This window comes from Trachemys scripta, chromosome 2 (assembly GCF_013100865.1).
Source record: "Trachemys scripta elegans isolate TJP31775 chromosome 2, CAS_Tse_1.0, whole genome shotgun sequence".
NCBI lineage: Eukaryota > Metazoa > Chordata > Testudines > Emydidae > Trachemys > Trachemys scripta.
Window position 1 is genome coordinate 78750608 of NC_048299.1, and position 25299 is coordinate 78775906.

The 25299-nt window shown below is 44.7% G+C and overlaps 2 protein-coding genes across 4 annotated transcripts in view; both read left to right on the forward strand.

Annotated features, from left to right (window-relative positions):
* TMEM42 (transmembrane protein 42) lies at positions 1-24787 on the forward strand. 3 transcript variants are annotated; one of them, XR_004644491.1, is made up of 4 exons: positions 1-353; positions 9566-9712; positions 11358-11574; positions 24651-24787. XR_004644491.1 is itself a non-coding variant. In XM_034760984.1 (3 exons), exons 1-3 carry the CDS (start codon positions 192-194, stop codon positions 11499-11501), a joined length of 453 nt encoding a protein of 150 aa, XP_034616875.1. In that variant the 5' UTR covers positions 1-191; the 3' UTR covers positions 11502-11950. The 3 variants fall into 3 exon arrangements, 1 of the variants encoding a protein (XP_034616875.1); XR_004644490.1 differs by lacking the exon at positions 24651-24787 and adding an exon at positions 11690-11950; XM_034760984.1 differs by lacking the exon at positions 24651-24787 and having other exon boundaries at positions 11358-11950.
* Positions 24698-25299, forward strand: part of TGM4 (transglutaminase 4) — a 27056-nt gene continuing 26454 nt past the window's right edge. Inside the window, exon 1 of the mRNA XM_034760983.1 lies at positions 24698-24831. Within this exon, the coding sequence (XP_034616874.1) occupies positions 24816-24831 (16 nt within the window). The 5' untranslated portion in view covers positions 24698-24815. The remainder of the gene's footprint in view (positions 24832-25299) is intronic.

Below are 25299 nucleotides of genomic sequence, written 5' to 3' on the forward strand. Positions count from 1 at the left end.
GCTCCTCCCGCTAGCCCCGGCCTGGGGACGCATCAGCGCGGCGCTTCCGCCAGCACCGACCCCCGAGGGGAGCGAGCCGCCGGGGCGAGCCGTCACGTGAGCTCGCCAGAGATCCGGAAGAGCAGCCGGCGGCATCACCACGTGGCTTCGGCTCCTCCGGGCTGCGGGGCCGGCGGGCTCGGCTTGCTGCGATGCTGGCCGGCTGGGGCGCCGCGCACTCGGCCGTGGCCGGCCTGCTGGGGGCGCTGGCCGCCTGCTCCGCTAAACTGGCTCTGGGCGCCGATTACCTGCGGGACGCGTGTGCAGCTGCGGCCGGAGGGGAGGCGGCGGAGGCCGCCGGCGCCTGTGTCTGGGTAAGAGCCGGGCAGCTGCTCCTTGCCTTGGCTGGCCACTGAGCGCCGCTTCCCCCATCGGGGGCGGCGCGGGGAGGCGGAGAAACCAGCCGCTGTGTGATCTGCCCTGGAAGAGACGCACAGTCCGTGCCCGCGCCGGCCCCCCAGCCCATCTCACCCCCAGGGTCCCAGCACAGCTGTAGTTGGCCCGCAGTCAGAGCCACTCGCCCTTCCTTGTGCCTCTGGGGAGCTCAGGCAAAGTTCCGATAAGACCCTTGGGTATTGCTTTGTCAGGAACTGGTTAATATCCAAAGATCCTGGCTGGGCAGACCCCCCGGGAGTACGTACACTAAGGGTGACCACATTTCTAAATACCTGTCCCCTCTCCTGTGTATGTGCTTAGGGAGAAAGTTTTTTCCATTACAAAGACAGGCCATATTTTGGATGAAGCTGTGAGCCATCCTTTCAGAGAGAAAAGAAGGACATTGCAAGGCCCTGTAGTGTGCACCCTGTGTCCTGTATTGCTGCCCCTAGCAGTTCTATTGTGCATCCGTCTTCCCTGGTGAAAACGAAACTGACAAGAATTAAGTCTTAAGACACACATCTCAGTGGCTGCTGTCCAGGGAGAGCAGGTAGTGGAGATTCAGGTCCAGACTTGGTGTTGACTGGTGTGAAATAATCGTGTGCATTTTAAAAATGGCTATTTTAAAGAATTGGAAAAGAACAAACTGTTCCTGCATTAAATCATCCTTCCACAGGTGTCAGTGGGAGACTGGGCAGAGTATATATTGCATACTGTGTGATGTGCAGGGGAAGGCTTGGAAGAAATGTAACATACTTTCCAGAGGTGTATAAAGCATTTCACCAGGTGATGATTCTTAGATCTTGTCACAGAGCCGTCATCAGTGGCTGCATAGTACGTGTCCTGTTTTGTGAGAGCAGACAGTTAACAAAAAAGCACTGCCGTGGCTCCTCATTACCTCCTATGGCTGATTTAACACAACAGCTTACTAGCTCTGTACTGCATTGCATTAGTATTTATTATACTGTATCATAGTAGATTCATAGATTCCAAGACCAGAAGGGAGCACTGTGATCATCTAGTCTGACCTCCTGTATAACCCAGGCCATAGAATTACCCCCAAAATAATTCCTAGAGCAGGTCTTTTAGAAAAACATCCGAGCTTGCTTTAAAAGTTACCAATTTACCTTGGTTAAATTATTCCAATGGTTAATTGTCCTCACTGTCAAAATGGTAGACCTCTCTACTAAAGCTTTGTAATACATTCAAATAGTTATAAGTTCACGCGGTTCCTTAATGTATCCACTCTGAAACCACTGGCTGTGGAGTTGTTCCTTCAGCTGTTATGGCTTTTCTTCTCATGGTTCATACCTTTGTGACAGAAAATAAATTGCTTATTTGATTCTTTGCAGCAAATATCTCCAATGGCTGGTGATGAGCCACTAGATAGGGAGGGCTCTGAGTTACAACAGAGAGTTCTTTCCCACGTGTCTGGCTGGTGAGTCTTGCCCGCATGCCCCAGATCTAACTGATTGCCATATTTGGGGTCAAGAAGGAATTTTCCCCTGGGTCTGATTGGCAGAGACCCGGAACGGGTGGGGGGTTGGGGGGTTCACCTTCCTTTGAAGCATGGGTCACTGGCAGCAGGGCCGGCACCAGCGAAGGAAGCAGGTGCCTGGAGCGGTCAATAGAAAGGGGCAACACTCTGTCTGTTATTGGGGCAGCACGTTCAGGTCTCCAGCAGCAATTCGGTGGTGGGTCCTTCAGTCCCTCGCTTCCTCTTTGGTGGCAATTCAGCGGCGGGTCCTTCGGCGGTAGCTCAGTCGGGCTTTTCTTTTCTTTTTTTTTTTTTTTTTCTTCGCCATTTGGGGCAGCAAAAAAGCTGGAGCCGGCCCTGACTGGCAGGTCTAAATGGTGGATCCTCTGTAACGTGAAGTCTTGAAATCATGATTTGAGGACTTCAGTAACTCAGCCAGAGGTTAGGGGTCTATAACAGGAGTGGGTGGGTGAGGTTCTGTGGCCTGCGATGTGCAGGAGGTCAGACTAGATGATCGTGGTGGTCCCTTCTGACCTTAAAGTCTATGTAGCATCCTTGCACCATTTCCTCAGTAATGCAAGGTTTTCCTCTTAGATTAATGCCAAAATCATTCCTCAGCATGCTGTACTGTAACTCAGGAATTCATAGCGCAATGTCGTTGCAGTTAACATGAGACTGACAAATCCACAGCAGTAACTGTGAATATAAAGCCAATAAATAGGATCAAAAGTTTCTGGTGCCATTTTGATAAAACTGCACAAGGAAAGATGCTAGCATGATATGGGAAATGGCTGCAGTCCAACCCAGAATGCCCTCATTTGTAGCCTTTTTCCATAATTCTTCATGTAATTTGTGGATATTATTGCACTTTAAAATAAACAGGAAATATTTGTTCTTGTTCCTTTCTCTTGCTAACAGCTTTCTCTTGTCCTTCCAGTTGTTTTTCTCCTTCCTTTTCCTTTCGTTAAAAGAAAAACTAGATGCAGTTATTGATTTCCATCATGCCTCGCCTCAGATGCTGTGTTCAACTTTGTTCAGTGATCTTGGGAAGATCTTTGCTGCTTTGCATTTTGATTGTTTCTTTTTTAGTTACACACTTCTGTGTTTTTAAACATTGTGGTATCATTTCCTGTTTGAATTTGCATACACATACAGTAAAAGATTATTTCTGTTTTAAATCAAGGGGTGAGGCTGCAGGTGTACGCAATATGAAAAACCACATGGGGAGAATTGTTTAGTCATGTAGTAAATATTATTGACATATCCAAAATTGTACTTGTTGGATTACAAATGCCAAGAGACCACAATTATTTTGCATCACGTAAATAATAAATAATGAGCAACTATGTATTATGAGGTTAGTGAGGATTTTAAAGCACACATCGAAAAATATATCAGAGAGTCTAGACACTTGCACAGGATAGAACAATTTGAGGTCCAAAGGAAAAACCACAAAAAAATGGACTGGACATATCAGGCCCTAACTCAGGAAATGGGAAATTCACCCTTTCTAATTATTAGAGCTGGTTAATTTTCTTTCTTTTTTTTGCATATCCTCTCCCACCCTTTTTTATTTTAAAAAATATTCAAAATATGCCCAAAAAAATCTGTTAGTCTTTAAGGTGCCATGGGACTCCTTGTTAGTCTGTACCCACAAAACCAACACGGCTACCCCCCAATACAAAAAATGTTGATCCTCTCCATAATGACGGGGGGGAAATTAAAAATGTTGACTAGCTTTGCTAATTATTTGAAGCAGGACTGACCAACATGTCTGTTTTGTGCAGTGGATGCTAAACGCTAGTGCAGGGGCGGCCAACCTGTGGCTCTGGAGCCACATGTGGCTCTTCAGAAGTTAATATGCAGCATCTTGTATAGGCACAGACTCTGGGGCTGGAGCTACAGGCGCCAACTTTTCAGTGTGCCGGGGGGTGCTCACTGCTCAACCCCTGGCTCTGCCACAGGCCCTGCCCCCACTCCACCCCTTCCCGCCCCCTCCCCTGAGCCTGCTGTGCCCTCGCTCCTCCCCCTCCCTCCCAGAGCCTCCTGCATGCCACGAAACAGCTGATCAGGAGGTGTGGGGAGGGGGGGGAGGCGCAGATTCGCAGGGCTGCCGGTGGGCGGGAGGCGCTGGGAGTGGGAAGGGGTTGGGGGTGGAGCTGATGGGGGAGCTGCTGACATATTACTTTGGCAATGTACGTTGGTAAATTCCGGCTCCTTCTCAGGCTCAGGTTGGCCACCCCGCGCTACTGTACTGTTCAGCTGCTAGGTGCCACTCTGTAAAATACCTTATTTAAGCTAACCTGAGCCATACCTGGCAGAGCATTAAAGGCTCTTATGATGAACACATCCGGTGTGTATAAGCAAGCTCTGTAGCCAGTCCATATCTGGTACAGAAGTACATGACAGTTTTTTCTTTTTTAAAAGCAAGTAGTTTCTCCCAATTGCCTGTTTCTAACTCCATCTTGAATAAGAATTCTGAACCCAATTCATCTTTTTAGCTGTAACAATAACAAGTGGACCCATGAACTGTCTTGCTAGTGACTGGAACTGAGCAGTAGCACAGTTCTTAGCCTCAGGGCATAAGCGCCAACTCTGTGGGTGCTCCAGCCCCGGAGCACCCACGGGGAAAAATTAGTGGGTGCTCTGCACCCACCGGCAGCCAACCTCCCCCCACCCCACTTCACTTCCTCCTCCCCCTGAGCGCGCCGTGTCCCTGCTCCTCCACCTACCTCCCAGCAGCGGGGAAAGGTTCCAGCAGCTGGCTGAAGCCTTTCCCCACTGTCTCCCCCTTCTAGAGTTTTTGCCTGCCTACAGAGTCTGTCACTGCAATGTGGACAGGCTCCGGCAGCGGTGAGGCCGGGAGACACTATACTGCTAAAAATAGCAGTGTAGACAGGGGGAGGCACTGCTTGGGCAAGTAGAGAGCCATATACATATTCACAGGGTTCAGGCGTGTCTTTACTCTACTCACCTAAGTAGTTCCTCGCCGTCTATGCTGCCATTTATACCCGTGCCGGGGGGCGTGCAGTGTACGGACTCTACTTAGCCCCGTACGGAGTGTGCATTGTAGATGTACCCTTAGAATCAGTTTTAGTTCTGCATTCTCACCCCAAGAGCGTCTGTACCACAGCCATAGGCATGGGCGGCGGGTGGAGCCCCGCTCTGGAGAGCCTACACCCCAGCTCCGCCCCTTCCGCCCACACCCTCCCTATGGCTGGAGCTACAAGACCCCCTGCGCCCCTTCCCTCCCCCTCAGCTAGAGGAGCCTCAGGCCAGCTGCAGCCCAGAGTGTCCCCGGTGCCTGGAGGAGCCCTGGCCAGAGCCTTGAGTCTCCCCCCGTACACACCCAGAGGAGCTCCAGCCGGGCTGGCCAAAGCCCCAAGCCGAGCCTCCCCGGGGCTGGCTGCAGCTGTGCCGTGCCGCCCCTCCACAGACCCAACCCACCCAGTGCCCAGGGGAAAAGTGTCTGTAGAAGACGCTTTTTGATATGCCCCATGCAGGTTCTGGAGCCGCTGAGGCGGTATGTACCTCCGCCGCCGCCCCAGAACCTGCATGGGGCATAATAAAGCAAAAACTTTGCCGCCAAACCCCACAACCAGGGGTCCTCACCAGAGGCAGAGCCTCCCCTGGCCTATTATACTTACTGCACATGGCCATAGGCAAGTGGTCTGGTTCTTGCTGACTTCAGTGGGCTGTGTGACAAGAAAAATCTACAGGAACTGAGGATGAATGTTAAATGTCAACCATTACTTACAGTACCTGGAAAGTTGTACCTAATGCTAAACATAGATTAGTGCTTTTAAGGGGTTGTGGTTTGAATTTCATCTGAGGCAAGAGATTATAAATAGCCCCCCTACCCCATTTTCATTGTATTTTACCTCTATTGGGACAGGAGAGAGATCATTTGAATTTACACTTTAAATATTCCAGGAAGTTCAGCTCTTAAAAACTTTCTATCCAGTAACTCTTGATTCATTAGGCTGAATATTCAAAACAGTTCTTAGAAACAAGATAAGATCGCTCAATTCTTAGAAACAAGGGAATGCCTCCAGAGCATAGTTCATTTGATTTCATTGGGCTGCCTGTGGGAATAACTCTCTACAGCATTGAGCCCCATGTTAGACAAAGGTTAGCAAGGGAAACTGGACAAGAAGGGCAAGCATGGGAGGCAAGTGTGGCTGGAAAAGGTAGACGATTTAAGACCAAAATGGGACCATTATGATCACCTAGCCTGGTAATGAGAAGTACTTTTGTTACAGGTACATCTTGTTGGGCCCTTTTTAAATATAAAAATAATATGTTGAATTTAGTTAAAATGTAGAGGTTGGGTTTTTATTTCTAAATTCCCACATCCCCCCGCCCAACAGTAACACTATACAGAAATGTAACACCGCCCTAAGAAAGCTGAGACTGTCCGATACAAAGGGGCAGAGGGCCAGGCTATGAAGAAGGGGCTAGCAAAAAGGGAAGCAAATTCGGCACCGTCAGGCCAACCCCAGCACTCACTAACACAGGACCCAGCAGGAGAAACCCCAAGAGGCAGGTGGTGTCTGAGCACAATCCGCCCTCGTGACAAGGTTCACCAAAGAAGTGGTGAGTATGGAGTGGGAGGGCTCACCTCGTTAAGGACTTTAAGGGAGGGAATTTCAAAAGTGCTCAGCCTTAGCCTAACTCAGTTTCCGTTGAAGTCAAGGGAGCTTTACCACTAACTTCAGTGGGAACAGAGTTAGGCCAATGCTGAGTCTTTTCAAAATCTCACCCTAATTCCTACAGTCAGTCCACTGGAGGACAGTGTACACAATGGAGCAGAGGTGTAAACTGGCTCACTGGGGTTGAGTAGACGTGACCAATGTGCAGTTACGTTCCCAACAAGCTGCATGCAAAGACCTGTTGTAAAGTCAAATCAGGGGCCTAATAAGAAAAACTTATAGAATTAAGCCAATCTCTGAATTTACAATGTGGGCCATTGTCTTTAATCCTGACCACCAGGTATTGTGTGTGTCACAAAATCCAATTGCCTCCCTAGGCTGGCAGTAAACAGTTTGTCCCTACCATGAACAAAGGCCTCCTTTGCTATGAAGGCACCTGAGGGTGAGGCAGAGCGCAGTTAATCCCCATGGAGAAGGCAACACCTTCAGGTGTGTTTGTTCAAAGGATCATGCACTGATATCAATTGAAGATTGAGTTCTTTTAGGTATTTAGTTGGATCTAGCATAAGGTATATACCATGAAGGCTTGGCCATTAATCTAACGCACAGAGGAAAAAAATTGGTTTTTCCTGCCCTCAGGCACTCATGAGATGCTTGCAGGGCTTTTTTGCCATTGCAGTTTCCTCCCTTACCTCTCCATATCCTTATTTCAAGGACATAACATAGAGCAGATCAGGGCATGAAACCCGGGTATATTAATGGAAGATTTGCAAATAATACAAGGTTCTTAAACAAAACAAAACTGCAGCCTTTTTCCAGACCGAGGCCCTGATCCTACAGCGAGCTCTACACAGATAGAAGGGCCTGTCCATCCAGAGCTCATGGCAGGATCACACCCTGGGTTCGATTTCTAATCAGACCTGCAGGTTCATTTTGTCTTAGCAACTTGCTAGTGTTGGAAGGTGCTTGAATTCAGCAGCCGCCGGATTGCACTTGGCTGTTTGCCTTGCAGCGCAGAGCTCTCTCTGCAGCGGTTCTGCTCCCCCTGGAGTGTGCAGAACCATTTACAATAGAACTTAATTCTCTCAAATGCCTCTCAGCAGAAACATGATTTGCCTCTGCTCTAACGTCTCCCTGCAAACGCTGTGTCAGAATAGCTAGCAGGAGGGTTGTAGGGAGCATTGGTTTCTATCTGATTTTCATATCATGCTTTGGACAGATTCTGGATCAAATTTAGCCTTTTCTTAAACGAGCACAACTCCAGGGTTCAATGCGCTCTCTTATGCCAGGACTGAATTTGGCCCATTGTGTGCCTCAGGAAATAAGTGGTTTAGATGCATTGAAGCCTGACTCAGAGGGCTTTCTAGATTGTTTTGTTTTCCTTAGCAGTATAGGACCATTCATGTATGTTTTCCATACAGTTTGTAGTCTGAAATAACCAGAGGGGCTTGATTTTATTGCATAATCTATCAGTGAGTCATTCTCCATCTGTGATTGTTACATCCACATTCTAGTTGCTTCCTTCTATGGTGGTGTTGGTTGTCCTCTGCAATTTAGTATGTCAGTTTAGTATGTTCTTTTACTTATTTGTTTAGTTTGAGACACACAATTTATATGCGGCTCATTTCCCTTTTCTATTTTAATGTAACATAAAGTGGGGAGTTATTGTAGCGGTCATGAAAAGTGTTTGTTGATTGACAGCCACAAAGGTAGAAGTCCTTGTGCAGTACAGTACTACAGGTAGCAGCAGTGTAAGCTCCCCTGCAACCACGCCTCCTCAGTATTGTTCTGCAGGATCCACTGCTAACAAGGCAGAAGTTCACTCTGAGGCACCATTCAATCCTTTTGGCCATTCTGCTGAGAATTCGGGTTGTGGGGGAGATTTGGTGGAGCGGCCTTCTGTTCTCTAGGAATTGTGGAAGACCGGCTCATTTCAGATTGGTAACTGAGCAAATGGCCAGAAGGTAATAAACTTATACTCACTATAGGCCTGAACTGAAATGATATCCTGAACAGCTGCTGACTACTGCTGATTCCCATGAACAATCCCCTATCTCGTCTCCTTAGAGCTCTCTCTTTCTTCTTTATCACTTGCTCGTTCTTTGCTGCTGATGCACATCTCCATATGCCAATATCCCACTGCCTCTACTCCAGTGACACCCCCCACACCCACATGCAGCAGCAGCAGCAACTGGCAGATGGGCACAGGCACTCGGTTTCCTTTCTTCTCCTCACAGCCCAGAACAGTCAACCTGGGGACTGAGATTTTGCAGAACTTTGTCCTCTGGCTCCTCTTTGGTAGCCTAAAGCTCAAAGGCTGAGAGCAGATCTCTCAGATAATGCATTTCTAAGGATGTTCCAGCAAGGATGGATCCATTTCTTAGGGAATTTTCTTCCATGAAGCAGTCTCCAGTTCCCCCCACCCAGTCTGACCACAAGATAAAGAACATGTGGAGCTTGGATGCAGTTGGAGGGTAGGAGATTTTAATTCTCCAGGAATCTAGGCCAAGGAAATTGAGAAACTGACATTCTCTGAAGCCCCAAGTCTGCTCAGAAGCTCAACATCTACAGGGTTATGTGCTCCATCAAATGATTTTTAAGATAATAGGAGTGGATGGCGCTTGGTATCTTGTAGGATCAAGCACTTACTGAGGGATTCTCCTTCATTCAGTGGTAGGTGGTAAAGAGAAGAGCAACCGTTCTGTTTTCCCACGTGTCTTTTTTTTCCACTCTCCAGATTTCCGTTCTTTAATGGTGAGGGGAAAAAACAGGGCATCGGATCCTCTAATGTATCATCCGTTTAAATGTCAGAACAGTCTTCGTAATTTGCCTCCTTTTTATATGGTATATTAGTAAATGTAGAAACACAAGAGTTGAGATTTCACAAAATAATGTTTGTAATTCAGGTCCAGGCCATTTCACAGCTTGTGACATTTTATTTTGCCTAACGTATTTGCAAAATAATTGGGAGAGTCAACTGTCAGTGAAAAAAATCTGTATTTCCACCATCCCCCTTCTGCAGTTACACGTGGTGCTCCGAGTAGGATGTGTTGGTCTGGTGTTTGCATGCAATGCTGTCATGTGGACCTTCTTTGCAAAAGCCCTCCACTATTCCTCTTCCTCAGCGACCGCCACGGTGACAACAACAGCCTCCAACTTCATCTCTTCGGTGAGTAGAACTTATGTCATAGATTTGAAGGCCAGAAGGGACCTCTGTGACGCTGGAATTGCCAGACTGGATCAGACCCTCTGGGGTCCATCTAGCCTAGTATTCTGTCTAACTGTGGCCACCACCAGATACTCCAGAGGAAAATGTAAGAACTCCAGATTAGGCAGATGTGGGATAATCAAACCAATGATCATTTAGTCTGATCTCCTACATGACACAGGCCATAGAATTTCTCCTAGTAATTGCTGTAGGGAAATTATTCTTCTCTACTACATAAGCAAATGCTATCTTGCTCAATGACTTGTGGTTGGTTTAGTGTTTATCATAATTTTCTGATAGGTTGTGACAGACTGGCCTTGTCCTTGTGCATGCTTAAGAACTGGAGAGGAGAGACATTGTCAGGGTTTCACTTTTACTTTGCATCACTCTTTAGCAAGCCCCAAGCCAAAACCATCATGCCTTTAGGAATATGGGGTGTTTTACACTTGCCCCTGCTTACCTGTAACTCTTCAACTGACATATTGCACTATGGGCTTGATCCAAAGTCCAGTGGTCTTTCTGTTGACTTCAGTGAACTTTAGATCAGTCCCCTTGTTTCCAGAAAGATATTGACCATAGAAGATCTTCAGAGATTACAGAGATGACCAGCAAAAAAGATCAGGGTCTGCAGCACTGATTTGCAAGGAAGGTTTAAAACCACTCATTTGGCCAAGAGATGACTTAAATACTAGAGGTGACATTCTGGGCCCACTGAACTCAGTGGGAATTTTGCCAAGGATAGAGAGGAATTTAGGGAGTATAAGTAAGAGTAATGGGATAAAATTAAGAAAGAGAAAATAAAGTCAAATATGAAGAAGACATTCCCATCTTAATCTGCAGAATAGTGTTTCAGGGTAGTCCCATCACTTTGGACATTTAAGAGAAGGCTTGGAAGGATTCGATTTTTATCAGTAAATGTCAGTAAACGTGAATTTCGCCATACAAACATAAACCACTGAAATATATTTCCATCAAGGATCATTCAAATTTACAGCTAGGCAAAGTAAGAAGAATGCTGCTTGAGAACATATTGGAGTTTGATGTAAAGATATTTATTTTGTATATTTTGACATGTGATGTTGACAGTTGTGTGTGTTAATGATTATAAAGCTTTAGCTGTTTGAATTTCAACATCTATTATCATTAAATAATTGTCTGACACTCCATAATTTCCCACAGCTGTGAATATGTAAATTGGAAAAAAAAAATGCTTAAGTCAACATTATCTGTCAAAATTATAAAAAAAAACAAAAATCAGCATCTGCCAAGTCTCTCTTACTGGGCTGGACAAAGCACCAGGGACCAATCCTGTGTTGGCTGTAAAATGGATTGGGTGACCTAGTAGGTCTTTTCCAACTTTAACTCCGGTGAATCTAAGCAGCAGCAGATGTTCCTGTTGGTGATGGTTGCGGTAGTTTCGTTAGGCAGGCTTTATACTAAGAATCACGGGTCAGATCATCTAGTGGTGTAATTCAGCGTAGCTCCACTGACTTCAATGGAGCTAGGCCATTGTACACACCAGCTGAGGATCTGCCCCAGGTTTTGTACTGGAGAAGATTTCTTTGCAACTCTGCCTTGTGAATGTATTTCTCTTTCCTTCCCTCAGGCCTTCCTGGGCAAGCTGCTCTTTGGAGAGACTCGTGCACTCTTGTGGTGGGTAGGAATCAGCGTGACACTCTGTGGACTCCTGCTGCTGCACACAGTTTCACCTCACACAGAACAGCAGCATTCTGAGAAGAAGGACAAATAGAAACTAAACCCACTGGGTTAGTTTCTGTCAACAATCTAATGACAAAATCAGCCTTCAGGCCTTTCTGCTGTAGGTGGGTGATGCTCCTGCAGACTTGCTCCTTGGATGATTCTCCCCTGTATGTTGCTGTCATGGTTACAGGGTGAACTGTGCTTTGAATCTTTTTTTTTTTACTCTCTCCCCTTAAGTGACAGGCCTGACTTCCTGCTCCTCACTCCAGGCGGAACAATGCAGTCCAACCAGTCTGGCTGTGGGTGTCAGACTCCTTGTTTCTCAACCACATGAACTGAGGCCCAGCTGAGTTAGGCATCCGTAAGCCTTTTCGCTCTGGGGACCTGCGACCAGCAAAGTGGTTAAAAGTGACTCAGAACAGCTTCTTCAAAATAATGCATTATATATTCATTTCCACAGAGCAAAGGGTACAAACATTAAAGGGCTACATGCAGATTTCCCTTAGCCTAAGCCTTAATCTTTCCTCGCCAGCTTTCATGTGTCTCAGCCAGCCCTGTTGTCTGTGTCTACATTGGGAGAGGCTGACTGCCCCTGCTTCAATTGCTGTGTCTCTGTGTCCCCTTGCCAGCCTGTCAGCTCTCACTGACACTCCCAGGGCAGCCTCTTGCCACTCCTGTAGCCCTCGCCCTTTTCTGGGCCTAGGGTCCTCTAATGTTTAGTATCCTCCTTTTGATCCTAGGCTTAGCCTTAGGAAGAGCAATCCACTCTAGCCTACCTGGAATCTAGTAGGGGTTATTCCCCCAATAAACAGCTTCTCCATTGCTTCCTCAGAACCCTCATCTATGTTATTGTGTTACCTTTCCTGCTTGGGTCCTCTAACAACCCTTTTGCTCTAACTCCATGATAAGTGACCCATCATAAACACACACAGCCATGCACCATATTTATAGAAAATAGTACAGCTATTTCCTTGTTGCATTGTCTGTTTAGGACCTCAGAGACTGTGATGACAGGGCTGGATTAACGTGAACTAAAGCATTTGTACTGTACCATGAAGTAGAACAACACTGAAACTGTTTCATTTCTGTATGCTGTGAGGCACCTAGCACTATGTTCATGGTAATATGTGCCACAGTGTTGGCAGGTGGATATTCAAGGAGTCAGGTGGGAACTCTTGTCTCTCCAAGCCAATGGTACAATTCTTGGAGCAATTCCTGTTTTACATTTCACCAGGTGAAGGTTCGATACTGTGTATCGAATCATTGGCCCAAACTCTGCTCCTGTTTATTCCTATGTGAATACTTTGACGTCACTAGGGTTGCGTGGATGTACTTGAAAGCAAGATTTGGCTAAGAGTCTGTAGAGGTGGAAGGGACCTGTTAATTCATCTGCTGTAGTCTGTTCACTGACTAGGGTGGGATTGTTCCCCTGTCTAGTTCTAAATGTCCCAAACGATGTGTCTTCCACCGCTTCCTTTAGAGGCTCATCACAGGATACCTCACTGCTAAGAAGTTTTTTCTATATCTTTAGCCTAAATATTACTTGCATCCTACGAGCCCCAGTCATATCTCTGACCTATTCAACACACTAAAAAAAACTCCTCCCCCTTCTGAGTGTTTACATTCTTCACATATTTATAGCCCGTTATCATGTCTCCTCCATTTTGTCAATGCTTAACCAAGTTACATGCATTTAAATCTTTCTTTGTAAACCAATCCCACTAGACTCCACATCAGTTTTGTTGTTGAACTTCCTCAAATGTGTATCTCTACTCAGTACTGTATCTGTCTCATAAGGTGCCCGGATCTGAGTACGATATTCCAGGCTTAGTGACATCAGAGCTTTATGGGCCATGACTGTTTTTCCTTTCCTCTGGCAATAGAGCTGTTTTGGAAAGAATGTTAAATGGTAACAGTGGTGTCCAGGTCCATTTTCTATGGGTCGATAACAAATTTACTTTGCCACTGGCCTGGATTGCGTACAGGTCAGAAACAAAAACAAAAAAATGGAAAACAAAGGGATGAAATGAGGAAACTTGGACTCCTTAGTATTTCAGTAAATATTTATAGGTTTGTAAGAGTCTATGCTCCCTGTAAGGGCAGGCCATAATCCTTCAGACAGGAAGGAGTCAATGGAAAGTCAGGAGTCACTGGAGTCAGAGGAAAGACTTTGCTTACAGGATATTAAATTGATACTGCATCTGCCCTTTGGCATAGTCTCTGGACCAAAATTCTGCACTCAGTTATACCAGTGTAAATCTAAAGTAACTTCACTGACCTCCATAGTTAGTTTGGATTCATGCCCGTATTGCTGAGTATAGACTTTGGTCCTCTAGATTTCTGAATGTGTATAGGTTCAGTACATCATATACTGCAGAAAGTGTAACTTTATAAGGTAGTGTGACAGACCCAGACCAGTGGGGTACAGGAGTCTGGTAGAGGGCAAATATACTGGTCACTGGATGAGTAGTTTTCTGCTTCCTGAGTGACCAGAGCAGGGGCTGCACTAGAGTAATCAGGAACCTGCTGGAACCAGTTAAGACAGGCAGGCTAATTAGGACACTTGGAGCCAATTAAGAAGAAGCTTCTAGAATCAATTAAGGCAGGCTAATCAGGGCACCTGGGTTTTAAAAAGGAGCTCACTTCAGTTGTGGTGGGAGTGTGAGGAACTGGGAGCAAGAGGCGCAAGGAGCTGAGAGTGAGAGGGTGTGCAGCTAGAGGACTGAGGAGCACAAGCATTATCAGACACCAGGAAGAAGGTCTTGTGGTGAGAATAAGGAAGGTGTTTGGAGGAGGCCATGGGGAAGTAGCCCAGGGAGTTGTAGCTGTCATGTAGCTGTTACAGGAGGCATTATAGACAGCTGCAGTCCACAGGGGCCTGGGCTGGAACCCAGAGTAGAGGGTGGGCCCGGGTTCCCCCCAAACCTCCCAATTGACCTGGACTGTGGGTTCTCCCAGAGGGGAAGGTCTCTGGGCTGTTCCCCAACTCACATGGTGAATCTCTGAGGCAAGAAAATCCGCCAATAAGCGCAAGACCCACCAAAATAGAGGAGGAACTTTGTCACAGTAGGTAGATTCTTTCTTCACCACATCTTTTATGAAGGCAATTTTTAACAACAATCCTAATTCAGAGAAACAAAGGTACATAAGGATTTGCAACTCTGTGCTGGATATTTCACGAGTTTGTTCTGGGATCACCAGTTCACCAGTATCATCATAACTATGGGAACTGAGGCCTTTAGCCATAATTTTAGCATTCTGCATGTTCATAAGAGATGGGAGGCACCACTTTGGCCAAACATTAGGGTTACCAAGTTTATCTGGTCTTCTAGATCTGCAAGTGATCATACTGATTCTAAATATATATTCTGCTGGTCTTGAGAGGCCCGTCTGTAACTAACGTTTAAAATGATTTTGGTAGCTGTCCGCAAATTCAGAGAGCCAGTTCTCATCTAGGGCCCATCTGAGTCACCTGCATTATCAGAACCCAGGCCAGTGAGTATCCTTGGCTTGTCACCACTGGCAAATCTGCTCCGTATCTGCCAGACGTCTAAAGGTAACCTGCAAAGGATGGGTGCGGGTGGAAGTTACGCTTGCACCATTTTTCTCTTCTTGCTGGTGTATAAAATAGGCCTGATTTGGTTTTGTTTTTACATGGTTTTTGGGTGTGTGTGGTTTTTTCAGTGTGTTTTTTTTTTTTTTCACTTTGGAAATTCAAGTCTTGTGTGTAATCTGAAGACTCTCTTGATAACTTCAGAGCTAGCAGGATTCTGACGCACAGAGACCTAGACTGGCTGAGAGGGCAAATGATTCTTGTTTGCTTACACTGGTTAAAACCTCTTGAATAGACTAGGTCCAACCTATTTAATTCAGACATGCGGACAACATAGGAATTTCCGGGCTGGATCAGATCAATGCTGGCTCTAAAAAGGGCCAGCACCAGCTGCTTCAGAAGAAATTGTAAGAACTGAGAATTGGCAGATGTAAAGAATGGGAAGATGGGAAAAGCTGTTTGTGAAGGTTTCGGCACTTCTGCCCTTTCAGCTGAAGGCTGAAAAAAGCTGCCTCTCCACATTTCTGAGCCAAACAAGAAATTCTCCAGCTAGAACCGGGAAGGCAAGACTTGACATTCCTCATATTTCTAAGAAAATCACAATTGTGGAAAAAGCTCGTTTAAAGAAAACAAATTCTCTTGGGCCGTCATACATCATGAAGAAGTAAAATAAGAACACACCCAATTTATATCCCTTTGTGTGCCACCTTTACAGTCTTATGCATTCTCAGTCAGCTGTACGCTGTAGCCTCCTTATTAAGAAGTTCAGGAGAAGAACCAGAGTGTTAAAATTAGGGAGGTGTTTATCTTTACAAAGCCTTAACCATCAGGTTGCCAGAGGCGCTTGGCACCCTCTGTCCTATGGCATTCATGTGGCTGGCAGCCATCCCTTCATCTCAGGAGAACTATTCGGCATTGTTCTTTGGTTCCTTTAGCACCGAGTGTTCGTTTTGAATAAGAAACAGAAAGTTTCTTACATCCAGACAAAGAAATCGAAAGCCAAATCTGACACTCTGGGCCAGATCCTCACAGAGCCACACTGATTTACACCGGTTGAGAATCTTAGCCTGCTCTCCTTAACTCACAGCTGCCCTGCAGAAAGGGGAGGAGTTATTGTTCACATTACAGTTTACATTAAAATGATCCTTTTATTTGTCAACTCACTGGTTGACAGAATTAGAAAACAAAAAGGAGAAATAACTGGACTATTATCAAGATGGAAGGAGGTTTAATAGAACAGTTACCCTTTAACCAGTGGTGCAGGTAAGCCGGTACGGTCAGGTACACTGTACCATTAAGACATTTATTGCCGGTACGCTGTACCGGAAAGACACATTTTCAAGAATGAATTGTAGAGCCCTGCGCAGATACAAATTTATACCCAGGGATGTGGATATCCACAGATAGAAATCTGTATCTGCTGAACTGCAGGGCTCTCCCGGGAACCACAGTGGTCAAAGGAGCAGAACGTGGAGCCGCCGCTCCCAAGAGCCAGCACCCCACAGCAGCAGCTCTTCCAGCACGGCTGTACTGCCCCAACCCCTTCCACACAACTGCGTCTCCTAGCTGGAGTCTGTACAGCCCCATTGGAAAACAGGGCTGGGGGTGATACAGGCTGTTATAACTATAAAGGGAAGGGTAACAGCTGTTCTGTGTACAGTACTATAAAATCCCTCCTGGCCAGAGACTCCAAAATCCTTTTCCCTGTAAAGGGTTAAGAAGCTCAGGTAACCTGGCTGGCATCTGACCCAAAGGACCAATAAGGGGACAAGATATTTTTAATTTTGGGGGGGGGGAAGCTTTTGTTTGTGCTTTTTGTTTGGGTTGTTTGTTTTGCTTTTGGGGCTGAGGGGGACCAGACATTAATTTAGGTTTTTTACATTTTTTTAAACAAGTTTTTTCTATTTTAAACTTGTAAGTAAATAGCCAGGCAAGGCGTCTTAGTTTTACTTTGTTTTCTCAACTTGTAAATGTACCTTTTACTAGAGTGTTTATCTTTGTTTGCTGTACTTTGAACCTAAGACTAGAAGGGAGTCCTCTGAGCTCTTTAAGTTTGATTACCCTGTAAGGTTAATTTCCATACTGATTTTACAGAGATGATTTTTACCTTTTTCTTTAATTAAAAGCCTTCTTTTTAAAAACCTGATTAATTTTTCCTTGTTTTAAAATCCAAGAGGTTTGGATCTGTATTCACCAGAAGTTGGTAAAAGAAAGGAGGGGGAATGGTTAATTTCTCCTTGTTTTAAATCCAAGGGGGTCTTTTAAGGCTACCCAGGGAAGGAAATTAGCCATGGAATGGTGGCAGCGAACCAAAGCTAAGCTGGTAGTTAAGCTTAAAAGTCTTCATGCAGGCCCCCACATTTTGTACCCTAAAGTTCAAAGTGCGGATACAGCCTTAACACAAGCACACTGGAGGAGCTGGCGGCATGGGGCGCTGGCTCCTGAAAACGGTGGCCCCACATTCTGCTCCTTTCGCCACTGCAGTTCCCGGGAGAGCTCTGCACTTCAGCAGATACTGATTTCTATCTGCGGCTATCCGCATCCGCGGGTATAAATTTGTATCCACGCGGGGCTCTAGTCACGGAATGTTTTTGTGAGCGGGGTTGGGGGGGGGCGGTACCGTACCATTAAGAGTTAAACTCTACTCGCATCACTGCCTTTAACATATTTATTAGGGCCTAGGAGAGAGAGTGAATGGTGATGTGCTAAAATTTGGGAATGATGCTGAATTTTTGAGGTTATTCAAGGCTAAAAGCAGGTATTAGGAGCTTCAGAAGGACCAAACAAAACTAGACAGTTGGGCAATGTGATGAGAAATGACATTCCATGGAGGTAAGTGCAAACTCAGGAGAAACACTCACTGTTCCTTCACGTTGTGATGGGTTCTAAATTAATTGTGACCACTCTGAAAAAAAGATTTGAGTCATTGTTTGTACAGAGCCTAGCACAATGGGGTCCTGGTCCAGGACGAGGGCTCTTAGGCATTATGATAATACAAAACATAAATGGTGATGATAATTGTGGGTAGGTCATCAACGCATCTACATAACTTCAGAACAAGCAAACAAAGGCCTGGTCTGCATTTAAAAGTTTTACCAATATAACTAGGATGGGATTTGTTTTAACAATAGTTATGCCAGTAAAAGCCTGTGTGGACATAGATATACCAGTATAAAGGTGCCTTATACTGCTATAATTCTTCTCCTTCCCATGTGGGAATAGCTGTACCTGTATAAAGGACCTTTATACCAAGATAGCAGGATCTATACTGCTTGGGGTTGTACTGCTTTAACTAGACAGAGAGTTTTTAAAAGTGCAACTTTCTAGTGTGGACTAGCCCAAATTATTCAGATGTTTTCTGCAAGACCTGACGGTTGCAAAGCTTAGGCTCTTTATCTGTTGCTGTTTCACAGCTGACCCACAGCCACTGGGCTGCTCACCATTTGAGTCTAGCCTCCCTGGACTTGACTAGCCATAGTGTTGCTGTGAAGTGCAGCTGCTGGGAAGCAGGGAGGGGAGAGAGAGGTGGTACAGTATTTGAGAACACAACAGAACACTAATCTACCATGCTACTAATGCTTGGCATTTATAGAGTGCTTTCCCTTTGCTTTGCAGTGGTAGTCTATTATTTCGCTAAGAATTGAATCAATAATACAGTAATCAATTACTTTTGGATCCTGTAAAGGAATCTGTTCTGGTTTCCAAGTACATTTAATAATCCTGATATTTTTTGTTGTTGTTGTTGTTGTTCTCAATGCACAATGATTAAAGAAGAGTGGTTGCTGGATAGTAATAATAGGTCAGACTTGACTCAGAAGCACTGAAAATATTGTATCATTTATACCAGGCATCAGAAGTCTTCAGGAATCTGCTTCTGAGTGATGAGTTGTTACTGGTATTGATATTGCATTAGCGCACAGAGGCCCCACTCTGGGATCAGTGAAGATGTCCTGGCCCCAATAAGCTTATGATTTAAGTACACCTCTACCCCAATATAACATGACCCGATATAACATCAATTCGGATATAATGCGGTAAAGCAGTGCTCCGGGGGGGGTGGGGCTGCGCGCTCCGGCGAATCAAAGCAAGTTCAATATGACGCGGTTTCACTTATAACACGATAAGATTTTTTGGCTCCCGAGGACAGCGTTATATCTGGGTAGTGGTGTACTGTATGTGACATGGCACAGAAGGTGGAAGTAACAAATGGGAAGGAGGACAAGGTAACAGTGAAACTATCATGATTGGTGTGGTAAGCAGCAGTCACAGCGTGTCTAAACGTTGTCACATTTTTCATTATAAATACTGCAAATCCATTAGTGCAATGTCTAGATTATTTTCATTAAAAGCAAACAAAGAAATTTGCTGACTACTGAATCAGCCCCTATATTTCAATGTAGTACCCTGTTTTGTAGCTTCTGATGGCTAGTGGCCATGTGTTTCTCAATCTAGGAGCTAGGTTGGTTGAGTAACTTTTTTTTTTTTTCTTTTTCACTACAGTCCTACATCCAGAACTTGAGACCATCGATAGCTTTCCACTCTGAGTTACTGGACCAGATTCTGATCTGTTACACCAACAGGACTCTGGGTGGATTTTTTCCAGATTTTCCACGTTACTGAAATCACAGTTTGCTGTACTGCCAGTAAGTGCGAAGACTAACGCCCCGAGACCCTGAGCCTGCAGAGATGTTCGAATGTGTGTAATTTTACACTCATGAACAGTCCAGTCAAATTCAGCGGGACTATTCACCTACATAAAATCACACACGTGCTAGTTTCTAGGATCAGGGTCGAAGGGCCTGAACCTGCAATATCATGGGCACCTAAGTAACTTTATGCCGTGCTATGGGACTGCTCCCCTATCCAGAGATGCCCAAGCATGCACGTCTGTGCAAGATCAGCTTCTTGTTTGCTTCTAACTGTTAGTTTGAGTTTCAGTGTGAGTTGGCCGAGATGCAGTTTTGCTTAAATTCACCTATATCTTCTTTTCCTGTATTAACTTTGTTTAATCCAGATACCAAAGAACCCTAGCAAACATGAAAGACAATTGTTTTTACTGTAGAAAAAAAGAATGGAGGCCTGAAAAGGAAATATATTTTTTGAAAACACTGATTTGGAAATTCCTGTTTCTCATGCATGCGCACACATCTCTAGTCATTTGCTGAAGGTGGAGAGGTATTTGATCAACTATTTTCCTGGTTCTCCACTGCTATGGTTTTTGCACATGGATAAGCCATTTTACCCCTGAATCAATATATGGTCTACTGATTTATTTAACTCTTATCAACTCCTTTTACAATTGTAAGAACATTATTGTTTGCTTTAGGTGTTGTCTGTGTTTTGAAAGAAATTTGTTGCTGCAAACTCTGAGGAGTTTTATGAAATGCAGAAATACATAATATACTTTTCAATGTACCATATTATATCCAAATGCTTTATTCTGGTGCAGCAATAGTTGGGCCATAGTTAAGATTGAAGCTGGCATTCCCCTGGAAGCATAATTTTTACAACCACATCTGAAAAGAAATTGATCTTCCTGAAATTTTGCATGTCACATTTCATTCCGGAGTAAAGCTTTTTTGGAAAGTTTGGTAGCAACCAGGAAAGAAGGTTTAAAGTTATGGCATATTGGAAATGTACTTGTCATTTACTTGTTTCAAATATATATATATATATATATATTTTGCCTCATGAGATCTATGAGATGGCTTGGCCTATAAATTCATTCATCTGTATTCAATGTAGGGCTTCTGTTTCAGTCCTTGTGCTGGCAAAATGCTGCAGGGAGTTTTTGCCAGCACAAGGGTGGCAGAATTGGGGCCTGTATTTGGGACCTCTTATTTGTGTACCTAGAGATACCTGAAGTTTAGCACCTAAATTTGTATCTTAGTTTGAAATTTTGTATCTACATTTTACGTACATTTCATAGAATCATAGACATGTAGGGCTGGAGGGGACCTCAGGAGGCCATATCAGTCCCCTGTGCTGAGGCAGGACCAAGTCAACCTAGACCATCCCTGACTGGTATTTGTCTAACCTGTTCCTAAAAACCTCCCATTACATCTTGAATGAATAAAAAGTTATCACCAAGGGTCCAATCCTGCCCCTGCTGGGCAATGGTATTTTTGGCACTGATTTCAAAAGGAGCAGGTTCTGTAGACATCACTGGGAGGCATTGACTACAGTGGCCCTGGGATTAGATCCATAGTGATGCATCTAATGAATAAAAATGTACATAGAAATGCAGATACATTTTTTTCAAACGTAGGTGCCTGAAGTTAGGCACCTAAATTCCTCTCGCTAGGTACATTAATAAATAGCTTCATTTGGGGCCTGATTCAGCACAGAATTTAAGCCCCTTCCTAAGACCCATTGAAGTCAATAGGAGTTAATTACATGATGAAAGTTAAGTGGATACTTAAAAGTTTTTGCTGTATTTGGAGCCGTTTAGCTTCCAATGGAGTCCAAATAATGGGCAGCCAGTTGGTACTTTGTGCAGTTAAATTATGCCACTATTAGGCTGAAAAAGGATTCATTCCCATGCAGTCCTCTGATGGAAGAATGCGGTTTGTTACTGGTGGCCTTGTGGAGTGATGCCAGTGGGCAAGGGAGGTCAGTGTTGCTTTGTGTGGCTGCAGAGCTTCTTTCCCGACAAAAAACTGAAAAGGAAAATCCTTCCCCATTCATATAGAGAAAATCAGAGGGGTTTATTCTGTGACAGACTCGGCGTTCTCCAGATTTGGAATCTGTCCCACTAGCTTGAGAAGGGTTTACCAGCTATAACTAGCTTTACTCTAATAGGTGAAATTGACAATGTGTTTGCATAAGCTCTTTGATTTTGATTACCTTTTATATTTAAACTGAAGAAAAAAAGGCTCTTAAGCGAAACCCAGACATTTTGGAACCATTGCAGGCTTGGCAAACCTACATGAAACACTGACATCTGGTTGCCCTTTGTGCTCAAGTTGGCTTGTAAGATCAAAGGAGACTTTGCCCGCCATACGCATGGAATGTGTCAGGATAATATCTGATGCGCTTCTGTCACAGCCCATATTTAAAATATGCAAGTCAGAGTGTTTGTGAACCAGCGTATATTCATCTGAGATATAATATTCACAAGAGCACTCAGATTGTATTATTTGTTTAGAATTATTATTACTATTTTATCATGAATGCGTCTTTACAGAAACAGAATCGTACTTAAATGGAGAAGAAACAAAACAGAATCTCAGATAAGATCCAGCTTGAAAACTATGAGCCAGATCCTAAGGTGATGGTAAATCAGTGTAGCTCCAGCAGTTTCAATGGAGATGCACTGACTTATCCCAGCTAAGGATCTGGCCCTACAACAGAATGTCTGTCAGTCTATATGTCTCATTTTATTCTGTGAGATAATATTTTAGGCAAGCAGTTGATAATGAAAATGTTTTAAAATAAATACACATTTTACTATCCTATTGGTCCTATCTGTATTTGGGTCTCTTTAGTACAGCTGCACAAACCGTTTGCAGCAAACTATTGATATACCAAATTTAATATCTTTTACTGTGCACAAATTATCTTCAGACAGAATTTGGTTTTTATACATTTGTTCAGTTACTAACTTTAAGCATGGGAGTAGGCCCACAGAAGCCAATGAAAGACTATTCGAGCTTAAAGTTAGGCATGGGCTTAAGTACCTTGTTGAATCAGGGTCTCAATGGATGGCTTATGTGACTATATTTAAGTTTATGTATTGCTCACTCTTTGGCAAGTTACAACTTCTCTGCCTAAGTTTCTCTGTAAAATTGGAGCAATGTTTACCTCACAGGGGTGTTGGGAGGATTAGTTTACATTTCAAAAGTGTTTGAAACATGACAACTGTGTATAGATACAAAAGCTTAAATTCTCAGCAGGGACTGGTGCTTTTGGGAGCCTCCATATTTAGGTGTTCAGCTCAAGACAACTTTTAAAGGGCCTGATTTTCAGAAAGTTGTGAGTACCCCACCCTAAAAGTCAGGCCCCTTTAAGGTGACTCAAATCAGGCACCCAAAAAATGGAGGCACCCAAATCATTAGTCACTTCTGAAAAATGTAGCATTATATTATACACAGGTGCTGACTTCCTCAGTTCCTGGGAGTGCTCAACCCCTGCCCACCCCAGGCCTCATCCCCACTCCACCCCTTCCCTCAAGCCCTTGTCCCGCTTCTTCCCACCCTCTTTCCCTGCCTCTTCCTTCACGCAGCTGATCACAGTGGGGGGGGAGGCACTGGGGGAAAGGGGGGAGGAGCTGATTGACAGGGCCACCAGTGGGCGGGAGGTGCGGGGAGGAAGAGGATCCGTGGGCTGCCAGCGGGTGCTGAGCAACCACTATTTTTTTTTCTGTGGGTGCTCCAGCCCCAGAGCACCATGGAGTCTGCGCCTGTGGTAGGCCTAACTGTTTATAAAATAAAAGACAAAAACCTATAAGTAAATATGTGACAGAGCCTTTTGTTGTTTGCAAATTATATATAATATAAAGCTAATTGTTTTTATAGCATGTAGTTTTCTAACAGGAAATGAGTCTTTGTTGCCATACCCTGGGAGTTTTCTTTCTCTTGGAGACTAAAACTATGATGAAGCGTGAACTCTCAAATAAGGGAAATAAGTGCTGGTTGGTGATACTGATTTCTCTGGTTTTGTTTTATTTTATCCTTGCAGACAGAAGAATAACATGAATTATAGCTCTGCCCAGTATACAACTTCAAGTTCTGGTGACTCACTGTGCAATGATTTAATCAATAGATATTCTAAAGGTCTCTCACTCTAGAGATAAAACTACTATAAAAGTACTTCCTCAGTATCATACAGTTAATCTAATTTATTGAAAGTCACACCTCTGTGTGTTTAACTTTTGGGGGCTGGGATCATATGATACAAGGATACACGTTCAAACACAGCCATTTCAGATGCACTTGTAAGCAGGTAGTTGTGTGTACAAAGGGCGCACTAACGTCCAAATCCGCACCCCAGTGCCCGACCCGAGGAGCCACGCTGGCCATTGGACAGATGTGGAGGGGGATGGTGCGGGTGGCTCCACCACCGCTTTGCAGAGATTATTCCAGCACAGACCCTTACACAGTGAGCCAGTGGGGAGTAAGAGAGAGGGATGCTCTGCCCTTGCCCACCCATGTTCACCACCCCCCTTGGAAATCCTGCACACTGCTGCACAGGGCAGGGAGCTCAAGTACAGCAGAGCTCCATGCTGGGCTTCCCATGCGTGGTTCCCCATATTCATGCTGACTCCCACCCTCCAGGTGCTCCCCTGGCCACAGATGAGGATGCTGGATTTTCCTTCCACTGTTGAAGTTAATGGCAAAACTCCCATTAACTTCCAAGGCAGCCAGATCTGCCCCTGTGGAAAATGCTGTGACTTTCAGGGTTAACGTTCTTTGGCTGTGCTTTAAAGGCAGCTCTGGAAGTGTGGTGCTGTTGGCATGGATACATCCACATCACTCATAGTCCATACTTGTGTTGCCCTTGTTGATTGAAGAAAAAAAAAAGTCTGTGGCACTATTATTGTCATTGATTGCAGCTGTCACGTCACCAGTCAGATCTGTTGTGATTTATATGTTGTTGGTATTTAGGGTTTTTTATGTGCAGTGTAAGTTGTATTAATTCTTTCAGATCAACTCCCTCTTTCCAAACACCACCCCTTGGCACTGTACATGCTGACAGTTCAAAGCCAGCTACTGATAAAAAGGGGCTGGTTCCTTCTATGTGGTCAGAGGACGGTGGCAGAAGTGACGATAGGCTTTGCCAGTACTTCAGGACACAAGACCAGAAAGGATCATGAGTCGGGCAGCTGGTGAGTTTTAAAACTTTGTAAGATGTAAGACCAGTGTATGCACAGGAGTTGCTTTTTGGCAAGCTCCTCCACTAAGAACCTGATCTGAAGCCCATTTGAAGTAAATAGCACTCTTTCCATTGGCTTCAGCTCCAGAAACTATTTGTAAACTATCTAGTCATTGCGTTTGTTGCCGGCAACACATCTTCATTACAGGGGGATGGGAGCATAAGCTGATGAAGTGCTGAGAAGAGTCTGAGCTTGCTATATAGAATCATAGACTGGAAGGGACCTCGAGAGGTCATCTAGTCCAGTCCCCTGTGCTCAAGGCAGGACTAAGTATTATCTAGACCATCCCTGACAGGTGTTTGTCCAACCTTAAAAATCTCCAGTGATGGAGATTCCACAACCTCCCTAGGCAATTTATTCCAGTGCTTAACCACCTGACAGGCAATTTTTCCTAATGGCCAACCTAAGCCGCCCTTGCTG

Coding starts and splice junctions, on each gene's coding strand:
- TMEM42 (XM_034760984.1), top strand. CDS start 192: ATGCTGGCCGGCTGGGGCGCCGCGCACTCGGCCGTGGCCGGCCTGCTG. Junction 354..9,565: donor CCGCCGGCGCCTGTGTCTGG/GTAAGAGCCGGG, acceptor CCCCTTCTGCAG/TTACACGTGGTGCTCCGAGT. Junction 9,713..11,357: donor CCTCCAACTTCATCTCTTCG/GTGAGTAGAACT, acceptor TCCTTCCCTCAG/GCCTTCCTGGGCAAGCTGCT.